Source organism: Vespa mandarinia, chromosome 2 (genome assembly GCF_050613455.1).
Source record: "Vespa mandarinia isolate Hongniang chromosome 2, ASM5061345v1, whole genome shotgun sequence".
In the NCBI taxonomy this organism is placed as follows: Eukaryota; Metazoa; Arthropoda; class Insecta; order Hymenoptera; family Vespidae; genus Vespa; species Vespa mandarinia.
In genome coordinates, this window is record NC_140811.1 from 14,207,130 (window position 1) to 14,222,257 (window position 15,128).

The following is a 15,128-nucleotide window of genomic DNA, read 5'->3' on the forward strand; positions in this document are numbered from 1 at the left end:
GCTTAAAATTACATTGATTAAAAAATTCTACAATTATTCAAAATTAAATTATACAAAATTAAACAATTATTCAATGTCAATGATATAACTAATGTATTAAATTTTTTTTTCATTCGACAAATCAATAGTATGTAGTATAGTATTTTACACATTATCATATTATGATATTTCATCGCCTCTTTTCATCTTTTCTGTAGCAATAGAAAGGTATATGAAAAAAGAAAAAATAAAGAGCAGAACAAAAAGGATAACATCTATGCAATTAATTATTTCGTTTTAATTTCTATGAGATAATACCTGTTTCATCGAACGATCGCGCGAAAGAGAAAGGTAGTTCCCACCCCCTTGAACGTGAACGTAGGTTAGAATAATATCCAATACGAGGGACATAAGATATAATGCAAGCAATGAATTGTGAGTGGTGTAGTGTCACATCAAAACTCAACAAAGAATGTTCTCTACTCATTTCTGTTCTACGAACTTTAAATATCAAATTTCTCAATTAGTGTGTTTGAAATAATTATTGCGTTTGAAAAAAGTGGTGAATGTGAAAGGAACAAAATATGTGAATCTCTTTTCTCTATAAATACCTTTAAAATGTCTCTATCAGCAAAATTTCGACATAGTATCAAACCATTGATAATAATGAATTCAATTTTTACCACTGGTTTGATCGAATATTTCGTTGATGATAAGATTAACGGAATCGGTATGATTCATGCTTGTTTTTCTATCATTTTCTACATTTCGATGACCAATATCATTTCATTTCCCTCGATAACGTTTAAAGATGAAAAACCACTTCTTATAAAACTAACATATGAGTTATACGTCTATAGCGATTACATGTATCACATTGTCACTATTATCGCTGGAATATTCAGAAGAAAGGTAAAAGATTATTCGTTCTTTTAATATATTCAATTCATCGGGATTTCTATCTTACGACATCTCGAGTTATTTTTTACAGAAGATGAGACGTCTCACGTTACAAATAGAAACTTGTACTCGAACTATGAATCAATTAAATATACCGATGAATTTGTCTAAATTTTTTCGACAACAGTATTACATAATGTTAATTTTGATTTTTATCTTAATGAGTATGATGATAATCGATTATAAATGGCTAAAATTATTCGAGAATAGTATCTGGTTAATTATTGTAACATATTACGTCGAACGTTATCCATTTATTCTATTATTAGTGACCGATGTTACTTTTATATTCTGGATGAGGCAAGTAAATTTTTTCTGATATATTGTAAAAAAATTCAATATTTATATCAAATTTTATCAGACTATAAACTTAAAATAGATATATACGGATAAAATTTGGTCAATTGAACGAACTATTGAAAGACATGTTAACGACTAATATCGATTCGCCGCAACATAAAAGAATCCTTCAAATGCAAAATAATAAGAAGGACGATTCTCCGTCATCTGATATTTATCGAACGTATAAATGGAATAAAAACGTTCTGAAGATTAATAAAGCCAAGTAATTATTATATAGTATAATTTTATAAAATGATTATTTTTAATTTTTTACATTTTTCATTTTTTATCGAAGGAAGATACATCTGGAACTAATCAAGTGTGCTCAGAATTTAAACGATGCGTTTGGCTTACATAATTTAATGTCTGTATTAACATCTTTCATTATAATCACTGTTGTGGCTTACAATCTATATAATCACATACATAACGGGGCCTACTATACACAACTTTATCAATGTTTTACTTTCTTGTATTGGATTTGTTATTTTGGATTTAAGATTATTATAATAAGTCATGTATGTGAAAGAACTATTATAGAGGTATGTTCTTTAAATATTCATTATATTTTTCGCAAATTTCGACGAAATATTGAACGATATAAATATTGATGTTATATTATTTTTCTTTACATGCGACTAAAACCGGAGACATCATCTGTGAATTGTATGAACCATCAACCAGCAAGGAATTTCGTGCTGAGGTAAAAAGTCAACAAATGGAAATGTGAGAAATATTATTATCTGTATTTTATTATCCTTCTAGATTCGTGACTTCACTCTACAACTTATTCAAAATCCATTGACTTTTACAACCTGCGGTTTTTTTTATCTCGACCATACATTGATACGTAATGTGCGTTCAAAATATAATTTTTAATATTGATTTGTAGATTTTTATTAAATTTATAAACAGCTAATTTGTATTACTTTTAGGTGATCAGTTCCGTCACAACTTATCTCATTATTCTCATTCAAGTTGGAAACGTACCACAACAAGTTTTCATTGAAGATTTAAATTTATCAGGTAAATCAGAGGTTTGAAATCATTGTTACGTGTTCTAAACGATCTACGAAATACGCTTCGTTTCATTATTTTGTATTGTTACAAAAACAACAAAAAGAGAAATGTAAATTTTCATTCATTTACAATAATTCCAGATACATTATACATTATCGCGATATAAAAAAAATTAATTAGTATCTAAAATGCTTTAACGTTTTTTTATTATGAAAATTATAATAAAAATGTAAAGTTTTTAAGGTATATAAAAATCGAATATAACTATTACTATCGTATTGATATCTAATTTTCTGATCGGTTAACAAGGAACGATCGATTCTCACGTACTCACCCCTAACAATTTTCCACCAATTAAGAGGAAGATAGGGGAATACAGTCTCATCTCAATTACTGTTCCCTACTCGTACAAGGAGGGATAAGTACAGATAGAGGCGTTAGTCCGTAAAATTCAACTAAGTACCTATACAATTCCATAGGTAATAATATAGTAATTATATAATGCTTAAAGACGAACCCTTTAATAATAAATAAGTGAACCAAAATATTATTCTTGTTATCATCATTAAAATTAAATTGTAAAGGGCATGTCATAGAATTTAAATTTATTATTGAAATTTACACATTAAATGTAATTGTTACAGATATTTTCATAGAGATATCATGTAATATTGTATTATAACGTATATAATCGATATGATAATATCAAGATAATAGTTTCTTATCTTGAATTTCTCATCGATAATAAGCGTCGATATGTGAATAATAAGTGGAACGTTTTCGCGGTAAGTTACCCCATATTGGTGACGACGTAGTACGAAAAGAAATTGTTCGAACACACGTTTCTGAAGAGGGGTAACATTAATTGGGAATTAAGGGCGCGAACGTCGGTGACTGTCCGAGGCCACCTGCTACTATAGAAGTATCATTGAGCCAAAGGGATTGATTTATCGTACCCATGGGTATACTGGAGAAGAGAATGTAGAGGGGTATATCGAGCCTTTCTTATCTGACCCTCTATAAAGAATTATTTAATCGAAGCTCTCATATTATCGGTTAAACTGAAAATAAATCACCAAGTTTCTTTAAAAATAAATATAAAAATATAGAAATTTATTTAATTGTTGAACATATGTAATAATAATAATTGAAAGGCATGATAAATTTTAATAGAAATATAAAGAAACTTTATTTTTTTTATATTCATTAAAAAAAAAAAAAAAATTGTTAAGAATAAAAAACTAATAATAATACTATTTAAAACATTTAATTATAATATTATAAAATAATAATATTTGTATTAGTCGAAAATATTTGTGCTAAAGAAATATGAGATAGAAATAATTTTCGATTTATCGTAGTTTACTTTTACCAACTAAAAATGTACCCTCGATTTATTCGACGATAGAAATAGAAGCCTACATATAGGGGTTATGTAGAAGCCTACATACTTAGGGTACGTAGGGATTTCCTCGTGTAAACCATATGGGATGGATTAGAAACGGTGGCTCTCGAAAAGGAAACGTAAACAGGCATTGTAATCCTAATAATCCGCAAATATCGTTTATCATTCTGAAGCAGATTCACTGTAATATGAAAGTCAACCCTTAAAAAATATCGAAGTCACATTTTCTCTCATAAAACTTTAGGGTTGTCTATACTAAAAGTTTCCATATCGTTTACTTATCATTTTACATAATATTTTACAATGCCGATAAGACAATAAAGAAAGATTAGAACACCGATGTCTTCGGTAAGTATTAAAAATAATCGCAAGATAAAAAAGGTTGTTAAAAAAGTAAATGAATGTGTATATATAACATAGCTTAAGGCCATTCATCATCTTTCGCTCGTAACGTGTGTGACTTCAGAGATAGGACAGGTATGAAATATAAACACAAATAGGAACAATATTCCCACCATGTGTTTATCGTATCAGTATATAAGCTTATGTTGGTATACCCCTCTTACGCGTAAACAACAATTGATTTCGTGTAGGTTAAAGTAAATAGTTAGTTAATAGGCTATAAACTCAAAACATTTCAGTCTGTCATATATAAACCTTTTTTTAATAATAGTGTTCATATTGAAATGATTCGTATCAGATACGACGTTGGTACATATTTGTTTTACAATAAAAGCATAAAGAATAATAAATATAATTAACACATATGATAATTATTATATATATTTGCAAATTTAAAGAAATTATCTTTGAATTTAACTATATCTTATATATTTACTTGTAGAAGTATTATTGGCAATGTAAAGCGTTAATACTTTAGTGTTTAATCAGAATTAGATTGATGGGATTCTGAAAGTATTGAAATTGATTCTGAAAGTATTGAATTAAGATTTTAATATATCGCAAGTACTACCGATCCAGATTTCACTATGTGGAAGTTGCTGCATGTGGAGACTAAAATCTACGTTCACAAGATAATCTAATCGAATTTTCGAGCAAATAAAACTAAATCCCCCATAAGACTTTTAATCGTGCCCACAAACATTCATGCTTGTGCCCGTTAACATGCGCGCAAATGTTCTTCCTATCTTTCTCGTATTCTCCTATAAGAAACGATAATGAACCGAGTCATTCGATAATATTTCGGTATCATCCGATCTATACCTCGATGATGTCTCGATAATACCTGAAAAAGAATAAAAGAAAACGAAAAAGTGAAAGAGAAAAAATATGAGATAAAAAGAAGAGCCAGAAAAAAAAGAGAAAAGAGAGCCTGAATGTGCGTGACAACAATGAAATTCAAAACGAGAGATGGAAATATTGAATATCGCTGCACAAAACCAGAGTTCGATTTTTCTGCAAAAAAAAAGACTTACTCAAAACTCCTCCCAAAAGCCTACACCCAAAGGGCTCGTCCCAAGAGTCCCACCTGATGATCCTGTGTGCTTGTTTCAGCTCCATGTGCACCTTTATTCAATGGAATTTCATCTCTACAATTACTATATTTTATACGTTTCATAGCTATGACTTTAATATAAAACTCGATTTTATTAAAATAAAATTATAAATTTAATTGAACTTTAGAAAAGAAAAAATGTGCAAAATTTATGACTCAAGTTTAACGTACAATTTGATTTTATTAAAATAAAAATATGAATTTAATTGAACTTTAGAAAAGAAAAAGGTGCAAAATTTTTATCTCGATTTTAATAAAAAAAAATCCATAAAATATGAAATAATCCTATTCGCGTACGCGTGGCAATGTGGGACCGGAGATGGAATGTTACGTCGCTTAGTTTTCCGAATTCCCCCTACACTCATGAAAGGATTTTGAGTGATAACATGATAAAATTAAAATATAACTAAGAGCCATTCTCGTGAACCTTCGAAAATAACTCATTAGTCTATAGTTGCCCTCTTGAGCCACAATTTGTATAGTCCTCTTCAGCTTTGTTTCTAATAGTCTCTTTTTTGCTTTGTGCTCTAATCTAACTGATCATTATTCAAAATGTATAATAACAAAATTTAATTTTAAATTCTAAAACATGGGAGAAAGCCATAACACAACATATTTGAAAAACAAAGACTTATCTCTTTGAATAGAAACTCATTACTATCTTTTCGAGAAATACCTTCTCGAGGCATAAAAGAAACGGAAATTAATTTATTATTTGATTAATATTTATTATTTGATTAAAAAAATGATTAATATATTCTAAGTAATAGATTCACAATATATGCTGTGATTCTACAAATCTTTTTATTGCTTAGCAATGACTCTATTCTACTTTTTTCTTTTTAAACCAATGACTCTACTCGATATTTTTTTTTCAAAAGTAATGACTCTATTGAGACTTTTCTTTTATCAATTAAAATTGATTAAATATTTAATTGATTGTTATTTAAAAATATAAAACAAACCTTTAGACCCTCCTTACAAACGATTATTTTAATTATAGCAAATCATACACAGTATCCATTATAATCCAGAAACTATCTATCGTGAATGTCTTCGTCCTCATTCTTTATTAGAATTCATAAATATCGTTTCTTTATTATTTCTGCACGAGAAAAATATTTAGAAATGCATTAAAATATTCAAAATTTGAAATAATTATAAACGTATTTGAACAAAAAGACTTTATCATAGTTTAATAAATAAATTAAAAAAAAAAAACAGGAACCATTCACGAGTAAATCTCCGAAGAAATTTACTTAGGATCACTTAATGCTCTTCTATTAATTACTTACAACCAATCACTCGAACAAAACAAACATATCTCATTCATGTGCAATATGGAAATCAATAGTGTAAATAAGTGCTTCTCTTTTACCGTAAATTTCGAGGAGCGCTACGGTAAAAAACTTTTTCTTGACGAAAAATGTCGAAAACAGTATTTACGCCAACAATGAGAACATGAATGATTCTTGATCAATTTTGATGGACAAGGCCTTACTTTAAAGACGAAGATCTTATTTAGAGAGTAATTTAGGACCCCGTTTTATTTAAATTTTAAAAAATATCATTTTTAACATAATTTTTTTTCAAAGAAAATAAAGCTTTTTTAAAAATTCAAAAAAGTAGGGTCCTAGATTAATCCTTCGTCTTTAAAATGAAATCTTATCCATCAAAATCGGTCAAGAATTACGTCTGTTTTCATTGTTGGTGTAAACCATTATAAAAGCAGGGTTAATAAACAGCCTTAATAAAATTTTATTTACAAATTTATAATTAAAAATTATAAGAATTATAATTTCTGTTTTCCATATTTTAATTTGTTTTTTAATTTCTTCGCATTTATTCCATACATTTTCAATCTAGATGCATCTAATGCAGCTATTTGACTATTTGGTTCGTCTTTTTTATTCTTTTTAAATTTCTTTTTACCTATTTTGGATTTCTTTGTTTTCTGAATAGTATGTTTTTTATTCGAATTAAATTCATTAGAAATTGTCTTTACATTTGATACCGCTTTTTCAACGTGTTTCTTATCGATCTTCGAATCTATTTCCATTTTTTCGACAGCATTCTGTTGAACATTTTTAATATCTTTTATTAAATTATTGTAAACGGTATCGTTTGTTTTTATTTTCTTGGATTCAATTTCATTGGAATGTTCTTTTTTCTTTCGCTTTCGCTTTTTATTATTTTTCGATTCTGTAATATTGGTAACTGTCGTATTTTCATCTTCATGTAATACTTTCGTAATTTCTTTCGTTTCCACATTTTCGTTAACTAATATTTGAACAGTATCGTTATTATTATTTTTCGTATCTTCCGAATGAATATTATTAGGTGTAACATCGTTAGATATAATAGAATTCTTCTTTTTACGTCGACGTTTCGTTTTTGTTTCGTTCGTTTTCGTTTCATCACTTTCATTAGATACTTCGGGCTCTTCAGGACTATCATAATTATAAAATAATTATACATAAAAATGAAATAATATAAATACATTATGTATCAAAAATACTTACGCATATAAACTTTTAAGTATTTTTCGTTTTAGTGCCTCATTCTGAGCCTTTCGCTGATATTCCTTGACATGCGTTTGTTCTACGTGTTCAGGCTTATACTGTAAAGCTTTTTTCAATGAACACCATTTGTTTAATTCTTTATCATCAGCCGTTAATATCTTATTAAAAAATAAAATAATTTCATTAAATATTTGAAGTGACATTATTTGTCTATATTTATACATTTGAACACTTGTTGTTTACCTCTTCAACTGTTAAACCATAGTCATTTGGAACAACTTTCCTATATTTAAATCTACATGGTAGATCACCAATTACATCCTCATAATCTAATCCATAATACTGATCAAAGTATTCCTCATAGGATGGATGTTTCATTGGATCAAATTTTGGTTTTTCTTTTGCTATAATTTCAGCAAATCTAGTACGTCTTCTTCGTTTTTTCTTTTTCGTCCCTTCCACTAATTCTGATTGAAAGTTCTGTGTCGCATCGTAATCTGCATCCATCTAATATCAAAACATGCAAAATTAACACTATGATATATATTGTAAGTTAATAATGCAGTATATAAAATCGTTACATTGAAGTCTGGATCTTCACAATGTGGTGTATCATATTCATTATCAACAATTTCATCGACATGGGGATCAAAATCGTCCCAATTTTTATCAACCCCTAATTCTTCATCAATATCTGGAAATTCAGGCTTTATATCATCTTCTAGTACAGCATAATATTCTTCATCAAAAATCTCTGTCATCTTTCGATCATGTTCTGCTGGATCAAAATCTCCTTCCAAATCAATATCATTAAAATGTATATCATCATTTCCTATAAGCAAAGCAATAAACTATCAATCCAATAACTTTTTATTATAATAAATATCATTGTAATACTTTCACTTATATTTTATACCTGTTATTTCTTTAAGTTTTTCTATTTTCTCTTCTATTTCTTTCCTTTTTAATGCCTTTAATTGTTTTAATTCCTCCTTCTTCCGTATTTTTTCTTCTTGTTTTCTTTTTTTCAATTCTACTCTCTTTTGTGCTCTGCGAGTATCTTTTTTTCTAAGTGAGCTCTCCATTGTCCGTGGATACCTATAAAAATAAATTATAAATAAAGAAATTAATAATTATAATTAACTAGGATTACTTATTATATGATTATTAATAATCATATACCTTTTAATAAATTCTTGATCAGGTTCTTCAAACCTAAAATTGTATTTATGTTCAAATTCTTCTTGCTTATTTATTTGATTTTCATCTTCTGACAAATTTTCATCACTGTCATGAACCATTTCATTATAATTTAAATCTTCAATAGAAGATTCTTTATTTAAAAATTTCTGATTAAGCACATAATCTCTTAAAAACTTTTCATTTGGGTCTAATTTAGGATCAGTCCAAAAATCACGCAATGATTTCAATTCTTCTTGTTCTTTAGGATCGATATCCTTTTGTTGTCCTTTTAACCATTCTTTATAAGCTTCTTCTTCCTGTATAATCATAAGACATTTAATGTGTAGAATAACTATCATAATTTCTATTTCAGAATAAATACAATAATTAATTTACCTGCTGTTTCTCTGTTTCACTTTTTTCCTTTGGCTTTAAGAGCTCAGTATCTTCATCTTCATCATTAAATGCTTTCTTAAAACTTTCTTTAAGTAAACGTTCTTCCTCTGTATATGTTGGATCTTTCTTCTGTTCTATCTCAATTTCATCTTCAGTATCACTGTATTTTCCTTCTCTTTCAGTTATGATTTTACGTTCATAGTCTCTTAGAAACATAACTTTTTCCTTTTTCTTCTTTTTCTTTTCTTCATTTTTTTCTGCTTCATTAGCTTGATCTTCTACGTTATTAAAAAATGTTGTCTTTTTATCATAAATAAGAGGATCTTTTTTCTTTAAACGAGCTAACGTTCTATAGAATTCTTTATCGAATTGTTCATTTAATTTCTAAAATTAATCGATATCAAATTAATAAAAGATAAAAATTGTTATTAAATAAATATTAAAATTTTATCACATACATCTCCTTCGCTATCTTCTTCAGAAGAACTGGAACTAGAATCGGATTCTGCTTCTTCATCATCTAAACTTACAGCAGTATTCAAATCTACACCATACTTTGTTTTCACTGTATTATTAACATAAATAAAATATTTAATATTTATTAAAAATAAATAAATATATATATATATATATATATATATATATAGCATATATAGCATATATATATATATATAGCAATATATTCAATTATAAATACTTACACTTATTAAGTTCTTCCTTTTTACGAAAATTATCATAATTCTGAGCATAATCCGTATTTACTTTTAACTCTTTATCAGAGTCGGAATTATCACCAATAAATAATGTTGGCATTGTCAATCAAATACATAAAATATTTTTTACAAATTAAAAAATAGATATATTTTCATACACTATTCTACTTTGCCATTTAGATTAGATCAGGTTAAATCTGCCATGTGTTCTGTACAGCGCCTCCAAAGCAGTGACATCATTACAAATATCAATACTACTAATGTAAGTACTTACACACATATGTAATAAAAAAATTTTTTAAATAATTTAGAATTAATATTAATTTATCAGCAATAAAATACTTCTCTGAAATTGTCTTTACACTAGAAATGTAAATAAATCTTACAAGTTTATATTAATGTAAATTGTATTACTATAAGATTAAGTGAAATATTCATGAAATAAATGATTAACTGTTTAATTATTAAAGCTTTTCTTTACATTCCAACGAGTAAGAATCACATCTCTCTATAATAAACAAATCTTTGAACAATATTACCATTATTCGGTATCGAAGATTTCTGTTTCAGCAATGTAAATTTCTTTGATCAACAATAATGATAAACATTAAAGTACTTACATTTTATATTTTTAATTATACTTCGATAGTAATATAATATTTTTTATTCTATTTATTTTTACCATTATATTTACATATTTCGTAATTCAATATATGCATTTATTTTCTTTCTATTGTTGTTGCTATTATGTTTTGAGTTAATGGCTGTTTAAATAGCCCTTCAATAAGTTGAATTATGTTATAAGCAAACACTTTACAATTAACCTATCTTCATAAAAATATAATTTGGCGTATAATTTTTGCTTTTTTTTTATTATATACAAAAATTTCTTTCACAGCTAGGTCGATTGTTACATTACGAGAAAGAGTGATATAACCTAAACGTATACACCAATCAATGATCACATATTGAGAACGGTTTCCCTATTGCGCTTGTAGTTCATATTTTGTCCATACGTGTCGCTAGAATCGCGTTTACTATAAGCGAAAGGCATTGAACAATCTTATGTGTTTATAAGTAAAATCTGTAATAATCTATTATCTATTGTACAAATATTATCTTATCAGTAAACTAAAACTTATTCAGTAAAAAACAATTGTTCCTAGAAAGGAATCAAATATTAAGAGTAATCCTGACAGGTGACTCATACGATACAGCAGAATCAATTTGTTTGTTAAGTGACAGTTCGAACAATTTGTAAGTTATCGAAGGGAATTTCGATAAAGAAAATATTAATAAGTTTAATTAAGTTTTTTGTGAAAGTAATAAAAATCAGTTTAGATTATTATCAAAAATATTATATGATCTATCAATCTTTTTATATAAAATATTAAAATGGATGTTCTAACCAAATTAAGAAATACCGTAAGCAATACTATTACTAATACTGTACATAATACAGCATATGGCCTTTCGCAATTATCCAGTGTTCTACCTGGTAATCCTGTAACTAGAGAATTCGAAGTAATTGCTCATATAGCTAGTGCAGGACCAGGTTTATTATGGAAGGTTTATAGTGGTTACAAAAAGTCAACGAAGCAAGAAGCAGCTATATTTTTATTTGAAAAACGTATTCTGGAAAGATGGTCATCGAAAACAGATAGAGAACTTATATTGGAAACGTTAAAGCGTGGAATAATGCAGTTAACAAAATTAAGACATCCACAAATATTAACTGTTCAACATCCACTTGAAGAATCAAGAGACAGTCTTGCATTTGCTACTGAACCGGTCTTTGCTAGCTTAGCTAATGCATTAGGTAATTTGGAAAATGTTCCACAACCGCTTCCGACAAACCTAAGGAATTATAAACTTCTTGATATTGAAATACGTTATGGGCTCTTACAACTTGGCGAAGGACTTGCATTTTTACATGGGGATGTAAAGCTTCTACATCAAAATTTGTGTCCTGAATCAATAGTTATTAATTCACATGGTGTATGGAAAATATTTGGTTTTGATTTTTGTGCCTTGAATCAAAATACAGATAGCAAACAGGTAAATTATATTAAATAAATCACGTATAAATTAGATTAATTTTATTAATTATTCTATATTTATATTTGCTTTTAGCCAAGTTGGTCATATACAGAATATGATCCTACCGCTCCATATGTAACATGCCCTCAACTAGATTATCAAGCTCCTGAATGCATATTGGCAAGCAGTAATAGTCCATCAAGTGACATATTTTCTTTAGGCATGTTAATTTATGTTATACATTCTCCAGATAATCGTCCACTTCATGAATCACAAAATGATTTGTCCAGGTGTAAACGTTTCTTAGAAAGTTTTAAAGGATCTGCTGTGTCGTCTAAATTATTTTCAGTTCCAGAAAATCTAAGAGATACTGCTAAACTAATGTTAAGTCATAGCCCTGAATTAAGGCCAGATCCCCATCAATTTATTAAGGTAGATATTATTTAAAAATATTTACTTTAAATTCACTTACAATGATATAATACAAATATATTTTATTTTTAACATATGATCATATAATTTAGATCGAATATTTTATGGATATCGGAGTCAAAACATTGAATTATTTGGACAAATTATTTCAATGGGATAATCTCCAAAAGTCACAATTTTATAAAGGTCTTCCACAAGTTTTAAAACAACTACCACATCGTGTCATACTTCATAGAGTATTACCATCATTGTATAAAGAATTGGTAAATCCACCAATGATCCCATTCGTATTACCAAGCATTTTACAAGTTATGGAATCTTGTGAGATAGAAGAATTCAGAGAACATATTCTTCCTAATTTAAAACCTGTTCTTGCATTAGAGGATCCACCACAGGTGAAATATTATTTCTTTAATAATATTGTTACAATTCGTTTTATTATACATTTCTTTTAATTTATTCCATTACTTTTTATAGATCAGTCTAGTGCTAATGCAACAAGTAAATTTGCTTTTAAAGTTGTGTCCTGCAGATGTTATTAAAAGTGATATAGTTCCTATGCTTACGCGCGCTTTAGAATCAGGATGGGAACAACTTCAAGAACTTTGTTTAACAGCATTGCCAAACATAGTAACCATGATTGAAGGACCAGTTATGAAAAATGCAATACTACCTAAAATAAAAAAGATTTGTTTAAATAAAAAAACAAATGGTAGTGCAACTTTAGGAATTCGTGTTAACTGTTTATTATGTCTTGCAAAAATGTTGCCAAATTTTGACCGCTGGTTGGTTTATGATGAGATATTGCCACTTCTTCAAGAAATTCCTCATACAGGAGAACCTGCTATTTTAATGGCTATTATAGGTATGTTATTTATAGTATATATTTTACTATAATATTATTTTAAATATGTTTATTTGTTTTTAGGAATATATAGATTATTATTGACACATAGCAAAATGGGCATTAGTAAAGAAATATTAGCAACAAAAGTATTACCTTTTTTGTTGCCACTTTGTATAGAGCAAAACCTTAGCTCATCACAATTTGAAACACTTTCTACATTGGTGATCGATATGATTAATAGAGTAACTACAGAACATAGAGAAGCTCTTAAACAACTAGATGCTGTGCGACGTGAGACACAACAGTTTGAAAAAGAACTATCAGCAACAACACAGATTACATTCCCACAACAAAATATATTAAATGATATCAATGTAACAGCACAGAAACCATCGATAAATATGGTAAAACAGTGTGTTGGTATGGAGAATGGATTAACAATAGAAGAAAAGTTTAGGTATAATCATAAAAAATGATGTTCAATATAAAATTAATCTTATATGCATATAACAAAATATACACAATGTGTACTTTTATAATACATTTTTATTTTAATTTAGATTGGCACAACAACAAGAAACTCATCAAAGATTACAATCTCAAGAGCCATTAACGCCGAAAACAATCTCATCAATTTTCAAGCCACAACCTAAAGATTTAACAGCAACGTTACTGAAAAATAATTTAGATGAATTAAATTTATCAGCATCTAAGTCTCCGAATTCACAATCAAATTATATTGGTCAAAATTTAAATACAACATGGAATAATCATAATGCAAATCAATTAAATTCACAATTTTTGACATCACCCATGTCAAGTCAAATGATGAATTGGACCATGAATAATACTACTTCATCTACAAATTGGAATTCGAATCAAACTTCATGGAACATGATGACATCTCCTAATAATTTAAATTCAAGTTGGGCTCCACAAACGAATCTTACAAGGAAGACAGAATATGGGTCAAAAGTAAATTCTCAGATACTTCAACCAATGGCTTCACCACCTAATTTACAAATTCAAACAAAAACGAATTTATCTAATCAAGATATTATGGACCTACTTAGTTAGTGAATAAAAATTATGTGCAATATTAAATTCACGATACAAATTATGATTAATTGTTTAACGATATAAATAATCGTTTTGTCTAGAATTTTAATACATTTGAATGATTATTTGAAAGAATAATACATATGTACTATTAAATTCTGATAGATCATTCCAGTTATCACAAAAAAAAAGATTAAAAACGCTTCAGTTTTCGTACTAGAATAATTATAAAATCAGAATTTCAGAAGAATTCAATTTGATTATTTAAATAAATTTGCATCATTATTACAGAATCGCTATTATAGGTATTCATGCCAACAATTTATATCCATACATATCCATGAAATATATAGCACGATAATTGATATTATTTCATTTAATGATTTATTTAATTTTTTAATTTATGTGATAGATACCCATCGAGATATGATTATGTTATATTGTAATTGGCATAAAGGGTTGACGAATTTGGTCATATTTGTAATCTCTAAATACATTACTCTCTGTCTAATTTAACTCCTATGAATTGATTGTATAAATCGATATTTTCTATCGATTTATACAATTTACTGATACTATGATACTACTTTGAATAAAAAGTAAATTTATTATTCTTTAAAAATAATAATAAGACGATGTAATACATTAAGATTAGTAAAGAGTAAAAAAAAGTTGACTAATATTTCTCGCATTAAGAAAATATTTTCCTTATTCT

At 27.6% G+C, this 15,128-nt stretch overlaps 3 protein-coding genes across 3 annotated transcripts; 2 read left to right on the forward strand and 1 right to left on the reverse strand.

The window, feature by feature from the left end:
- The first annotated feature begins 597 nt into the window (after positions 1-597).
- LOC118441948 (uncharacterized) lies at positions 598-2,355 on the forward strand. The gene is made up of 7 exons (XM_085655430.1): positions 598-709; positions 791-891; positions 971-1,239; positions 1,319-1,504; positions 1,909-1,984; positions 2,047-2,136; positions 2,217-2,355. Exons 1-7 carry the CDS (start codon positions 598-600, stop codon positions 2,322-2,324), a joined length of 942 nt encoding a protein of 313 aa, XP_085511556.1. The 3' UTR covers positions 2,325-2,355.
- A 4,618-nt stretch (positions 2,356-6,973) lies between these two features.
- On the reverse strand, positions 6,974-11,002 carry LOC118441300 (protein KRI1 homolog). Its single transcript, XM_035865496.2, has 9 exons — positions 10,024-11,002; positions 9,781-9,887; positions 9,323-9,706; positions 8,927-9,243; positions 8,661-8,842; positions 8,326-8,576; positions 7,988-8,251; positions 7,745-7,902; positions 6,974-7,672 (listed from the first exon to the last, which is right to left on the reverse strand). Exons 1-9 carry the CDS (start codon positions 10,133-10,135, stop codon positions 7,015-7,017), a joined length of 2,433 nt encoding a protein of 810 aa, XP_035721389.2. The 5' UTR covers positions 10,136-11,002; the 3' UTR covers positions 6,974-7,014.
- Positions 11,003-11,110: 108 nt separating this feature from the next.
- Positions 11,111-15,095, forward strand: LOC118441292 (SCY1-like protein 2). Its single transcript, XM_035865482.2, has 6 exons — positions 11,111-12,093; positions 12,169-12,507; positions 12,600-12,902; positions 12,985-13,372; positions 13,436-13,811; positions 13,915-15,095. The coding sequence occupies exons 1-6, from the start codon at positions 11,431-11,433 to the stop codon at positions 14,429-14,431; spliced, it is 2,586 nt and encodes an 861-aa protein (XP_035721375.1). The 5' UTR covers positions 11,111-11,430; the 3' UTR covers positions 14,432-15,095.
- The last annotated feature ends 33 nt before the right edge of the window (positions 15,096-15,128 follow it).

What these genes read in the sequence shown, in the direction of transcription:
- LOC118441948 (XM_085655430.1), top strand. Translation starts at nt 598, where the DNA reads ATGTCTCTATCAGCAAAATTTCGACATAGTATCAAACCATTGATAATA. An exon ending in ACTTTTATATTCTGGATGAG is followed by an intron (nt 1,240 to 1,318) that starts GCAAGTAAATTT and finishes AACTTAAAATAG; the next exon opens with ATATATACGGATAAAATTTG. An exon ending in GCAAGGAATTTCGTGCTGAG is followed by an intron (nt 1,985 to 2,046) that starts GTAAAAAGTCAA and finishes TTATCCTTCTAG; the next exon opens with ATTCGTGACTTCACTCTACA.
- LOC118441300 (XM_035865496.2), bottom strand. Translation starts at nt 10,135, where the DNA reads ATGCCAACATTATTTATTGGTGATAATTCCGACTCTGATAAAGAGTTA. An exon ending in AAAACTTAAAGAAATAACAG is followed by an intron (nt 8,577 to 8,660) that starts GTATAAAATATA and finishes CTTTGCTTATAG; the next exon opens with GAAATGATGATATACATTTT. An exon ending in ATGGTTTAACAGTTGAAGAG is followed by an intron (nt 7,903 to 7,987) that starts GTAAACAACAAG and finishes TTTTTTAATAAG; the next exon opens with ATATTAACGGCTGATGATAA.
- LOC118441292 (XM_035865482.2), top strand. Translation starts at nt 11,431, where the DNA reads ATGGATGTTCTAACCAAATTAAGAAATACCGTAAGCAATACTATTACT. An exon ending in AAAATACAGATAGCAAACAG is followed by an intron (nt 12,094 to 12,168) that starts GTAAATTATATT and finishes ATTTGCTTTTAG; the next exon opens with CCAAGTTGGTCATATACAGA. An exon ending in TATTTTAATGGCTATTATAG is followed by an intron (nt 13,373 to 13,435) that starts GTATGTTATTTA and finishes ATTTGTTTTTAG; the next exon opens with GAATATATAGATTATTATTG.